The 13,701-nt window shown below is 33.7% G+C and overlaps 1 protein-coding gene across 1 annotated transcript; it reads right to left on the reverse strand.

The window, feature by feature from the left end:
* Positions 1 to 1,121: 1,121 nt before the first annotated feature.
* Positions 1,122 to 13,577, reverse strand: LOC106108483 (UNC93-like protein). The gene is made up of 11 exons (XM_013289657.1): positions 13,433 to 13,577; positions 7,954 to 8,190; positions 6,633 to 6,795; positions 4,542 to 4,665; positions 3,673 to 3,821; positions 3,449 to 3,567; positions 3,174 to 3,333; positions 2,796 to 2,936; positions 2,377 to 2,503; positions 1,825 to 1,945; positions 1,122 to 1,514 (listed from the first exon to the last, which is right to left on the reverse strand). Exons 2-11 carry the CDS (start codon positions 8,178 to 8,180, stop codon positions 1,376 to 1,378), a joined length of 1,470 nt encoding a protein of 489 aa, XP_013145111.1. The 5' UTR covers positions 8,181 to 8,190; positions 13,433 to 13,577; the 3' UTR covers positions 1,122 to 1,375.
* Positions 13,578 to 13,701: the final 124 nt, after the last annotated feature.

The following is a 13,701-nucleotide window of genomic DNA, read 5'->3' on the forward strand; positions in this document are numbered from 1 at the left end:
ACCGTTTATTTCAATTATTTATTTTGTTTGATTGAAACCTTAAAAATTATGCATATAAGTTACTATAATTTAAATAGACAAATTAATTTACGTATACGTTGGTTAGAACACTAGCTTTTTCCCGCCACTTCGAAAAAAAACAAATACAAAAGTAAGTAAGCTATGTTATCTGTGCCAAATTTCATCGAAATTCGTTCAGACACTTCGAAGATACCTCTAAGAAACATCCATCCATCTAAACTATCACATTTGTAATATTAGTTAAAATTTTATTAACTGTTTTAGGTTATTAATTTTATTTACTTTCTGCTATTTTCATATAAAATTACATGAATCACATTTGCTATCTATAGTTACATATGCATATGTACACAGAGTTTGCAAACAACATAATTCATAATATATATTATTCCTACAAGCTATGAGTAAATTCTTAATACACACACTCTTTGAACTAATTTCAGGTAGTCATCTATACTATTATAATAAAGCGTAAACACACACTTTTTTGTTGCCTAAGATCTCAGTAATTACAGCATATTTTTGAATAGTTCTTTTTTTTAATAAAAAGCCATACACTTACGTCATGCTTTAGGCTATATATATCACGCCATTAACTTAGGGGGTAAATATTTTGGATAAAAACCCTAATGCGGGAAAGAGACCACAAGTTGCTGCCAACATCAAGAATGAAAGATTTCTAAGGTCATGACATTTTGACATTTGCTATTGAGAAATGTAAACAATCAAATAAAATTTTCATAATTTCATGCGGATGAAGCCGCACGGGAACAGCTAGTAGAAATATAAAAAGATTAAACTATCACATCAAACATTTCTTTTGCTCAAACAAATACAAACTTAATATTTTTAAATAACGGTATGTAATACAATAATAATCAAAATGTAAAATTAAGTTTTGTCTACTATGATCGGGCTTTAGAAAACTTAAATATACATACGCTATAGCTAAAAAGTCACAATATTTAAATATCTTATACGATAAATAATCTTAAAGCGCGCACATCTTTGACAAAACTATCGCATAACTATTTAGTCACGTGTTGATTTCTATGAGCTTATATGGAAGTGCACGCTACCCGATTTTTAGCTGTGCAACTAAACTGTTAAATTGGCTGCAAAACAATCGACAACACACACTTGTGCAATAGTTTAGTCAAAAGTGTGCGCCCGCTTTAATAAATTGGTTTCTTACAACAAACTTTAGCGCCTGACCAAACAAGTACAGCAAAATTTATTTGGTAGCTGTGAATACATCCTAAATAAAGCGAACCTTTTTAACATTTCCAAACGCCTGCAGCATTACGTATATTTCGTTAAAATAAATATTTGCTCATACTTTTGATACAAATCTCTACTCTCGTTCGTTCTTTTCAGTAACAAGTTCGAAGTTCCTTTCGCGGTGATGAGTCTTCTTTACTTTGTATTCCATGACTTCTATTATCGTGTAGCCAGAGAATCCCAGTATAAGTAGACCTAGCAAGACGAACAGCCTGGAAAAAATAATAACAATGGCTATAATGGACAGAACTAGGATATTTTTTGGTAGATTTTATTTATTACAGATATTTAAGTATTAAAGTGTGGAACTGCAGTGAAATGTATTCTAAACTTAAGCGGTGATTTTAATGCTTACATCCTAACCTAAAAATATACGTCCCACAGAATATCACTCGCTGATTACTTACTTTATATCAAAGCGTTAACGTCCAATTTAGCATGGCTGTGTGACAGTTACTATTGTTTAAGTATACATCAAATCAAGTCAAGCACTACTTTATTTTTTTGTAAGAATATTCTTACCTCGTCCTAACACAGAGGTAAGGGGCTGAAGCGTAAGACAACACGCTGCCAGTGGACTCCCAGAGCCTGAAGTTAGAGAAGGCGGCTTCTTCGTCACCAGGAAACAGGATCCCGGATAGTGCTGAAAGATATTCACCAAGTCTATTAGCATATCAAACTATCTATACTAACATAACAAAGCGTAAACACGCACTACTTTGTGGCGTAGGATGTCAGCAATCACAGGATGTTTTTTAATATTTTTTTTCTTTAATAAAAAGCCCTACACTTATGACACGCTTTAAGCTATATATTTTCACGATATTAAACTTAGGGGTTAATGATTTGAAAAAAAAACCTTTATGTGGGGTCAAGGTTATGGTAACGGTAATTTAGACATTTGCAATTGGTAATTCGACAAATGTAAACAGTAAAGTAAAGTTTTTATAATTTCACGCGGATGAAGCCGCACAGGAACAGCTAGTCTAGAATGCAATGCAATTCTTAAGAAAATGTTTATACATTCTACTGTTAAGCAAAAATAGAGCATAGAAATTCATTTAAGGTAATCACCATTTACTTGCACGAGCCACACTGCATCAGCTGCCCCCCAGATAGCGGCGAGCACGAAGAATACAAGCCACTGGTCAGGGCTGGGCCGCCACAGTAACAATGCGCTTAACAGGCATAGGTTTAGAACCTGAAATTCAAAAGAGATATTTATATTCTGTGACAAGTACGATATTTAAAGTGAAAGGTCCCTTTTGTCTTTTTACTAACTTACTTATTACAGACATACTAAGATCATAGATGCGAAAATTTAGAGGGATGGATAGATATTTGGTAGAGATTGTAACCTAAACAGCTGAACGGTCTCGATGAAATTTGGCATAGATGTAAAGTACAGTCAGGAAGAACACATATTCTACTTACTTTTTTTTAATGTCACATGGAAGGAGTCGCGGGCAAAAGCTAGTAGTTAAACAACTTACCAAGGCGGTAAGCATGACGGGATATCTGCCGGTGATCTTGACAATAGCGCCGGCGAGCGGGGCGGCCAGCGCATTGAACACGCCGAAACAGATCATCACGAACCCGATGTTACTAATCCCGTATGCACATCCCACAAAAGCCTGCGAAGAAAAATGAATTGCATAAAAACTGTCAATCTTATTTAAATGACTGCCACTATATATAAATCTACTAAGATATTCTTCACTATCTTCAGTCTGTTCTAATTGAGTAAATAAAAACGAAGGTCACATTAGAAGTCTTACTCAAGCCTCTTTTCTAGTATATCTTTGGTGGTTGTCATGGTTTAGGTTGTTGGATTATTTAATGAAGATTGCATTAGGTTTCTTAGACTCTACCTGCGTAAAGTCCGCCGCCATGAATGCCTGCTCCGCGCCAATATACCCGATTACAGGCAGCAGCAGCAGCTGATACCGATGGCGAAGCTGCCGCAGCGTCACCGCCAGCAGTACTAGACCCGACTTGCCTTTACTCACCCCCGGTCGGTCACCGCTGTACCTAGAAGTATAACAAGAATATATAAGATTTATTATACAGGATGTTTGGTAGTTACTTTATTATACCTTTACTCACTGACAATTACTATCAGTTTTGACAAAAATAAACATTGTACCTTTTTAAGGAGTCAACGCCAACAAACACCAGGATTACAGCGAAGGCCATACAGGCTAAGTACACCGCTGCGATCACTTGGATTTTCAGAGGCGATGGTGGTTCAAGGTTTCTGTTTTCCTACAAAATAAGACAGATAATACGATAACTTAATTGTAAAGCAAATACAAACACTGTTATAGAAATAAGGACATACGTCGTATAGGGCGACGTCTTTTTACTTACATGTCCAGTAGAGCCGCTGCAAAAGTTGACACCACACGTGGCTCCGAAGTCCACAGTTGGTAGTGAGATATTGCTGACCAGATCTGATGTACTTGACACAAGCGTATCATTCAGGTAGGTCACCGTCTCGCCCAGAGAAGACGATAAAACTATTAATAAAGAAAATAAAAATATAAAACCGTCAACCAATAAAAAATTATTAATCAATACCTTACAACTGATGGTTAAGATTGACGGTAGTCAAATATTTAAAAACATAATAATTAACTACTCCACGCATTCCTCAATTTGTTGGGCAATATCAAGAACACGTCGGGAATAAATAGAATGAAAAAAAAATCCAAATTACATTTAACCAAGCCCTTAAAAGTTACTTGTTGTATTGCATAATCCTTGACCTTCAAGAACTTGTCTATGTCAAGTCAAGGTCGCTGTGTACTTCCGTCAGCGATGTCAAAAACAAAACTATGTCTATGATCGTTACTCGACAAATGCCTGTCTCCGTTTCCTTGTTCTATATTTAAAGCTAAAATTTAATTTTGCACAATCAACTTGTTACGTACGCGTGGGTTGGTTGGTATTTACGGTCACAAGCTTATAAACGAAATTCCTTGAATGAACATAACTAATTTTCTTGTATCTAGTTTTAGTAATTGAATACATTTTTTTTTTCAAGAAACTTTCTACATACTATCAATGAAGTCCGCTTCATACGCTCAGTTCGAACTGACAGTTGGCCTGTAGCTAATCTTTCGCATAGTAATGTTTTTGTTTTATTTTTAAATGTGTTTTCTGATACCTATTTTTAGTATTAATCGACCTTCCACTCTAAAAATAAAAATATCTTTATATAAGTAAACATAACTTACTTGCTGACGAAACAAGGTTTCCCCAGATCTGTGCCATTTGGTAGAACATGAAGAATAAACCGAAAAACCTAACGACCAGCACATCCGCTGAAATTCCCGACAGTTTTGCATACGGTTCTGCAACCTGAAATATTAAACGCACTTTGGAGAAAGAGATAAAGTAATCAAATAAAAAGTCGTTTACCTCATAATTGTTTTTTTTAACAGTTTAAATGTCACTAACAAACCTTCGTAACCTAACAATTATACATGATAACAGTTGGTTTTGATTTCACAGATTAATTTTTATGTAAAATCTGAACAGATTACTACAAATTACTTTTGAATCAATTGTAACATAATAAAATCATTTATAGTTTAAAGTGTACTTTATACGTATTTTTAACAAGTTTCTTGATACTTTAAGTTAAATTGAATTATTACATCAAAACGCATGTAATAAAAACAAAAACATACTTAGCAATTCAATCCTAATAGTAAATGTAAATTATTAATATCACGTTATTTCGTTCCACGTCAATAACGATTTGCATATAATTAAGATTATTGTGGAATCCATAATAAAGCCGAATCAATCACAATAGACGTTACTATGACAGCACATACGCATTAATTTACTACAAGAGCGCGCGAACACCTTTGACTAATCTATCGCACAACTGTTTAGTAGCGCTTTAATTCTTATTAGCTTACGAGCTGTTGCCCGCGACTTCGTCCGCGTGGTATTAGAAAACATACAAACTATATAAACTACAAAAAGCTACGTATCCCTCGGGAACCGGACATTTCTCGGGGATGAAGGTTATCCCACGTGTACTCCAGACTTTGTTTTATATCTGTGCCAAATTTCAATAAGATATGTTGAACCGCTGCAGAATGATCGAGTAAACATTAAAAAACTAAATTAATGAATCCCACGGGAACCGTAACTATTCCAGGGATAAAAAGTAGCCTATGTGTTCTTCCAGACTATGCTATAATCCTGTGCCAAATTTCATGGAGATCCGTTCAGCCGTTTAGGCTACGAACGCTAACAAACATCCATCCATCCATCCATCTAAACTTTCGCATTTATAATATTAGTAAGATAAGATATGGAGATGCACACTACTCCATTTTTAGTTGTGCAACTAAACAGTTGAATGAGCTGCGAAACAACCGACAATCGTGCTATAGGTTAGTCAAAGGTGTGCGCCCGCTCTTACCTTACAAAGTACAATGGACAGAATGATACTTTAAAATATATTCGGGAACATCGTATGTCTAAATATGTATGAAATTTAAATATCTCGCCGATTAATCCATCCTTAGATACTAATAAGGCAGTGATTATTTGTTAAAATAACCTTGAACACCAGACCAATGTCCCTTTAGTTTCAAAACAAAGGAATTAAAGTTCAATAACCTTCTCTTGATGGAAAGCTTTAATAAGTAAGAAAGAATTTGCATAGATAATAATGTTCGTAAAAAGCAACTATCCTTTATAAGAGTTGTATAGCTTTCGCCAGCAACTCCGTCCACGTGGAATTTAAAAAAAGGCACACGCCTTTGTGTTCTTCCAGACTATTCTCTACATCTATGCCAAATTTCATCGAAATCCGTTCAGCCTTTTAAGCTACAAACTCTAACAAACATCCATCTATCTAAACGTTCACATTTATAATATTAGTAAGATATTTAAGTAAATATAAATTAAGGGCGATACAACCATAAAAAGAGATTTCTGAATTCAAATATTGTTTTTATTTTTAAACTTGTATTGCAATAATTCAATGTATCCGCCTTCAAGTCCGCTTAAATCAGATCCGATATAATGTCCGGGTACGAACGTGCGAATGTTTTTAATTATTTTTTTAAATATATTTAAAACAAGTTGAGTAAATTGTAATGTTTTAAAACTTGCAATTTTTTTAACACTAGAAATACTGCTAGAAGTAATCCGTATTCTGTGCAACTCTTCTTTGATATGACAGCTGTTATTTTTCCTACAGTGGAAATACCTCTAGACAGATAATTCCACATAGTATTTCCTTATACAAAGTATCTAGAGGTTATTGTTTATTTTGTAGCTCTATAAATCTCGTAACTCACCACAGCAAGGTATGTACACTTGGCACACCAGAGCGGTCCCCCGCCGAAACCGACCATAAGTCCAGCAGGCACTAGTGTATAGAGTCTGGGATAAAACTGCGCCGCTATAAACGGCATGTACGCTATGAACGACAGAGCTATTGTCCATTTGCAACCCAGCCATCTGCACAAAGAAGGCTTTATTAGAAAACAAATTGAAGGGAATTCAAAGGAAGGAAAGAGGAAGTATAGAAATTCAACCACATTACAGTAAAAACAATGCAAGGTGAGCCCTGTCAGTCTAATTACCTAGGCCCATGTTATCTTAAATTCGATCCCTAAGGTAAGACGTGTATAAACTGACGATATATTAGGTTTATATTGTGTCCGCGATATATCAAGATATTATATTATGATGTTACGTGCAATGCTTAATATTTAAAAAATGACATCAACAATCAGTTCAAAAATTCTTACAAATCCACGATTGACCTTTATAGTTAATTGTAAAACCCCAATCTGTATAACAAACAAACAAATTAACAATTTGTAAGAGAGAGGGTGGAAGCTGTCGGCTGTAACCCCAAGGCGAACCGGTTCCGCTCTCCGAGTTTAATAAATTAATAACGCTGTTAACAATTAGGAATAAATAATTAAAATTTAAATTATTTTGCAAAACACAACTTGATAAATTCACCCTGGCCAGTAACGATTTCAAACTTACATCACTGTATGTATGCATATATATTTTTTTATATAAAAATAGTGGCCGCTTGTTCGTTTGCCAAGGTGGCATCCACCGAAATGGAAAGCGACCGTTGCCCATAAACATCCGCAATTGCAGATGCGTTGACTACCCTTAATTGACGGAGGAGGAGACGCACATAAAGAGGACATTTCCCCTTTCTATGCGTCTCCTCCACCGTCAAATCCACTTTTCCTTCCCATCCTTTCCTCTTAAAAAAGGGTTGAAAGGGAAAGGGACTAAAATTAGGCTTTCGGCGCCACACTCATCAGACGAAACATGGAATTGCTTCCATTTCACGCCTGTCTTCTGTGTGGTCGTGTTATTCCACCAGGCCAGCCGGCCCATTCGTGCGAAGATGTTAAAGCGGGCTCTACCACTGTTAAAAAAATAAATGAGAGTGTTATAAGTTTTGATTATCAATTTGCTTATTTAAGTGTTCTTCCCCTTTCCGACCTCTTCTAATAACATGTCCTTCCCTTTGTATATCCTATCTCTAACCTATAAAAAGTGATTAATAATTCGTTATATCAGTAATACGAAATACCTTTTGTTAGTTCTAATGTAAAGTAGTCAACCTAAAAGCTTTAAACTCACTTGATAACAATCGCTGGGAGGAAGATATTCGACAAGATAAGTGAGAAATATATCGCTGCGAGCGTAAATGTGCCCGCGCCAGCGTCACTGTTGACAGAGCTCTGGAGGTTGGCGGCGCCGTGGAACGCAGTGAACTGCACCATAAACGCAAAACCAAGCACTAAGATGTTCCGATTGATGCGCCATTTCTCGTTACTGCCAAACACCACTGGGCTAGCGATCGGCATTCTGTACAACCTGGGGAAAAAGATAGATTAAATTTGAAATGAAAAAACAATCTCACTTAGTTGAAAACAAGCTAAAACTTGCACAATTACTAATGAAAAACTCCCGTTGGGTCTAAACGTAGTCGCTTCATACTTCGGATTACACGCGAGTTGTGATTTTAATTAGTGTACAAAATTGTCATACTATCTATACTAATATAATAAAGTGTGAACACACACTTCTTTGTTGCCTAAGATGTCAGTAATTACAGCATATTTTCGAATAACTCTTTTTTTATAATAAAATGCCCTACACTTAAGACACGCTTTAGGCTATGCTATTTATTTTCACGCCGTTAAACTTATTGGTAAATATTTTGGATAAAAACCCTAATGTGAGTAAGAGACCATAAGTTGTTGCCAACATTAAGGCAGCAAGGTTGCCATGGTTTGACATCATGTCATGTCATTTTGACTTTTGCAATTGATAATTTGACAAATGTGAACAATAAAATGACATTATTATAATTTTTTGCGGATGAAGTCGCATGGGAACAGCTATTTTTTTAAAACAATGAAATGTAAAGTGCTCTATAAAGACCAAAGCTTATTTATTCATGATATATTTTATAAAAACTGTTATTAATGTAATTGCTTGTAGTTTATTATTCGAATACATCGTATTGAGAGATATGGAACACGCATAAGAACATGACTTGTTTATTAATAAATAAACACATTAGTACTTTATCTTAACACTAACGTAATGTCTAAGTTTATTCTAAAAAAAACTTTGATTAAAAAAAACCATCTAAAGCATTTAAGATAAGTAATCAAATAAAAAAATAATAAAGTAATCAAAAATGTACACTGCCTACGTCAATAATTATTTTAATAATGATTACGAATAAATACGGACAAACACGGACAACAATTTGGGTTTTACTCTGCTACAGTCATACCATTATGTATTTTTTTGCCAAACTGTCGCATAAATTCGCTTCCCTTGCGGTTTTATACATAATGCAAAAAAATCCACTAGTTTTGCTAACAATCAGACAATACCGCATAATTTAATATTATTATAAAAAAAATTAAACGCCAGTTGAAACACTTACTTATTTAAAAATATTTTTTCCAAAGTTATTTCTATTATGTCACTACTAGCCTTCGCCCGCGAGTCCGTCAGCGTGGAATTAAAAAAAACAAAAGCAAGTATGCATTCTTTCCGATTGTCCTTTACATCTACCATATACTAAATTTCATCGAAATCCGTTCAGCGCTTTAGGCTACAAACATCCATACATCCAACCATCTAAACTTTCGCATTTATAATATTACTAGCTGTTCCCATGTCGCTTCATCCTCATGAAATTATGATTTTGTTCACATATGTCAAATTATCTATAGCAAATGTCAAAATGACATGACACACCTTGGCAATCTTGCTTCCTTGATATTGGCAGCAACTTATGGTATCTTGCCCACATTAGGCTTTTTATCCAAAATATTTACCCCCTAAGTTTAATGGCATGATAACATATAACCTAAAGCGTGACGTAAGTGTAGAGCTTTTTAATAAAAATAGAATTATTCAAAAATATGCTGTAATTGCTGACATCTTAGGCAACAAAGAAGTGTGTGTTTACGCTTTATTATGATAGTATAGATAGATATAGATTATAGAAGTATAGATTATGAGAAGTATAGATTATGAGAAGTATAGATGACATTAGATCACATCACATACGATACAAGCGTAATCGTAAAAACATATCCACAAGACACGGAAAACATACAAACCTGTCAGGGATTTCCCTCAATAAATATACTTTAGTTGAATAAAGTTCAGATACGAGTATTCAAATCAATGCACGTAATTGCATACGACAATTGGAAATGAATCATCTTTAATATTATATAACTTGTAGGAAATAAAATAACATTAAGAGAAACTCTACTACCGCACAACTGTTTAGTCTCGCTTAGATTTCTTTGAGCTTATATGAGCACACACTAATCGATATTTGATTGTAAAACTAATCAGTTGTATTCTCTGCGAAACAATTGACAGTCGACAATCGCACAATATCTGTACAATAGTTTTGTCAAAAGTGTGCACCCGCTCTAAGAAGTATACTAGACCATAGTCTTGGAACTACAATAAATTACAGAAACACATATACAATCTTATAGACGTCCCTTTTATTTAATGTCGAAAAAGTAGAGACCTTAGAGAAAAATGTATATCTATTTATTACCAACGTTGGCAGTGGAAACTTACCCTTATTCATTCACATAAAATAATTGGTACAAAATTATCATATACTTCCTTGTCTACGAACAATAACACTAATCTAGTTTCTAAGTTTATTGCCTATTTCCGCTCTATATCTTTTCTAGGTTAAACATTTTATTGATCTTATTTATAATAATGTCAATATCCCTTAAAGCAGTAAACTTGCAATTAAAGAATAATAAATAAAAACTTTTATTGCTTGGTATTTTTATATTACTCTTAATAAAATATTTAACGCATGTATTACGGTGTTTATGCTGAATACCATTATTCTAGTAAATGTGGGACGGGACCTCTAGAAATTAATATTGCTATAAATTCAGCCAAACCGTTTGTTTGCATAGTCCTAAAAATCACTATATGTGTAAAACAAAATCGTTTACCGCTGTTTGCTTTTCCCTATGAATGCTGAGATCTTTAAAGCTACGTGACCGACTTTGATGACATTTTTCTATACTATTATAATAAAGCGTAAACACACACTTCGTTGTTGCCTAAAATATCAGCAATTACAGCATGTTTTTGAATAATTATTTTTTTAATAAAAATATTTACTGTTATGTCATGCTTAAGGCTATATATTTTCACGGCATTAAACTTAGGGAGTAAATATTTTGGATAAAAACCTCAATATGGGAAAGAGACCATAAGTTGATGCCAACATCAAGAAAGAAAGATTGCTAATGTTTGTCATGTCATTTGATATTGGTAATTTAACAAATGTAATCAATAAAATAAAATTTTCATAATTTCATGCGGATGAAGCCGCACGGGAACAGCTAGTTATAAATAGAGCAGACCAAGATGAAGGCTTATATAATAAAAGTATACTACAATGTAGAGAGACACTGATAATTTTGGGGATTTCCAAAGTGTCGCTTGAAACGTTTTTGTACCAGTGGGCGAATTCGAAGCCGGGGCGGGACGCTTATATACGAGTATACTAATATTATAAAGGTGAAAACTTTGTTTAATTGTAATGAATAGGCTCAAAAACTACTGGGCTGATTTTAAATATTCTTTCACCGTTAGAGAGGTAATTTATCTGGTGAGAAACATAGGCTATATTTCTCATTTCTTTTTTATTATTTTTAAAGCTATTACTAAATAAAACTATGTTATGGGGTTCCGTAAATACTAGAAAATCTAGAAGCTTGCTCTGATGTTAAACATATTATTGGTTATTAATACTTTTAGATATTACTTGGCCAATGGATTCAACAAAATCTTTACAATAATGCGTATACGCATGGGTTCAGCCTCGATTGATCCAGACAAGAGTTGCATTGATAAAATGTGAAGTGAATTTATATTTATTGACCTTAAGCTAGGATTGGTCAAGGTCTGACAGTTATCTTGTAGTTTATTACATTTGATTGTTATCATGAAGTATGAAGTCTAGAATTGTTATTGCTAGTATTGCTTTTATTTTAATTGTTGATAAATTAAACCGGAACAAAATTAAACGTTCAAAAACTATGTTTTTTATTAATTATAATAAATAATTTGCTTTTGTTTGCAGTCTCACAACTGCTAATTAATAGACTGTGTTATGATTTTTAATTATATCAGTGTCTAATTTTACTTCATAACATTAAGGTTTCTGTTTCCTGTTTTTAACAAAGAAGTTTATAATAAACACAAATGTATGTTTGCGGTAATTCTAAAAAAGTTTAAAAAGCTATACATTATAGGCGCAAGGATTTAATTTAATTTAAAATTAATCGTTCAATGTAATGAACTTTTTGTCTGAATCTTAATCTAGCGATATAACAATCGACTTGACGTGACCAATTTTCTTTGACCTCTAATATTTGAAATGGGCAAATGTAACGAAACTTCCGTACTATTTGCATATGTATTGTTAAACCGGTTTATTTATATGAAATACTAGCTGTCGCCTGCGACTCCGTCCGCGTGGAATAAAAAAGACTATCCTCTACATCTATACCAAATTTCATCGAAATCCGTTCAGCCGTTTTGGCTACAAACTCGAACAAACATCCATCCATCCATGTAAACTTTCGCATTTATAATATTAGTATGAAAGTATGATGAATACAAAAATAATTAACAATATGAGTGAACGGATCGGTATAAAGCATAAAAAATAAAAAAATAATCTATTTTATACCGTTGGCTAGAATATGAAATATGAGGTCATATCGGACACGCTGATAGAAGTTGGCAAGGATTTTTGTCCTACGCTTACTTGTCCTGTAAAACACAACTTAAATCTCACATTATCCAACCTGATTAAAGACAGTCTTAAAAAAGTATGAAAGCCTTTTCTTACTCGTAGAAAATAACTTGATCAACACTTTAGTGTAGATTTACTATGAAAAAAATCAGATAAGGAATCAATACCGAAGGTCGACGTGACGTATCATATATACTTAGTTTAACTGTAAATAATGCTTACCCAATTACTAAGTGCGGACTAAAATATCGGACAATTATTGTGCGATTGTCGATTGTTTTGCAATTCAATTGTTTTATCGCCCAACTAAAAATCGAGTAGTGTGCGCACCTCCATATAAGCCCATATGTACCAAGAGACTAAACACTTGTGCGATAGTTTAGTTTCAAGTGTGCGCACGCTCTAACAATGCGTTTGAAAATTAAATAATTTGTGTTTATATGTTTCATGGTTGACCTTTCTCACGCTATTTTAAGTACCATTTCCTAATTCATAAGGTTATTGTTACATACGTGATAATTAACGTTTGGTGATGAAATCCTTCTCATCTTGCGATCTCTAGTCATGCGAAAAAGAGGTCAAAACAGTAAACAAAGCGATTTTTAATCCAAAATAATAAAGAAAATATTTGTATAAAAATTAACAAGTGGGTAAATATTTTTTTCCCAGTTTTAGCAAACTACAAAGGAACAAAACTGTTTAAGTTAAAAACCATTTTTACAAACTTTTAGAATATGTAAATATAGCTTACATTTTATTTTAAAATCAACTTACCTTTTAAAATATTCACTGTAAATATTAAAACTTTGTAACCAATCACAAGTGGCACTTAAGAAAGAATTTAATTTTATATCGATTATTAAAATCGATAATCGAAATAGGATCTCGAGCGCGGAGTGAACAATGAGGTAATAGGAACGTAACTAAGCTAAAAGCACCGGCGCAAGCGCAGCCTGCGGTCTGCAGCTGTGTGCGTTTCCATTGTACTAAACTGTAACGCGCGACAAACATATTTATAACTCATGTATGTCTTAAAAATAATA

This window comes from Papilio polytes, unplaced genomic scaffold, assembly GCF_000836215.1.
Source record: "Papilio polytes unplaced genomic scaffold, Ppol_1.0 DF821511.1, whole genome shotgun sequence".
In the NCBI taxonomy this organism is placed as follows: domain Eukaryota; kingdom Metazoa; phylum Arthropoda; class Insecta; order Lepidoptera; family Papilionidae; genus Papilio; species Papilio polytes.

Excerpts from the sequence above, each read along its gene's own strand:
- LOC106108483 (XM_013289657.1), bottom strand. The coding sequence starts at position 8,180 with ATGCCGATCGCTAGCCCAGTGGTGTTTGGCAGTAACGAGAAATGGCGC. Across the intron at positions 3,568-3,672 it reads GCAGCGGCTCTACTGGACAT|GAAAACAGAAACCTTGAACC; the intron begins GTAAGTAAAAAG and ends CTTATTTTGTAG. Across the intron at positions 1,515-1,824 it reads TACCTCTGTGTTAGGACGAG|GCTGTTCGTCTTGCTAGGTC; the intron begins GTAAGAATATTC and ends TATTTTTTCCAG.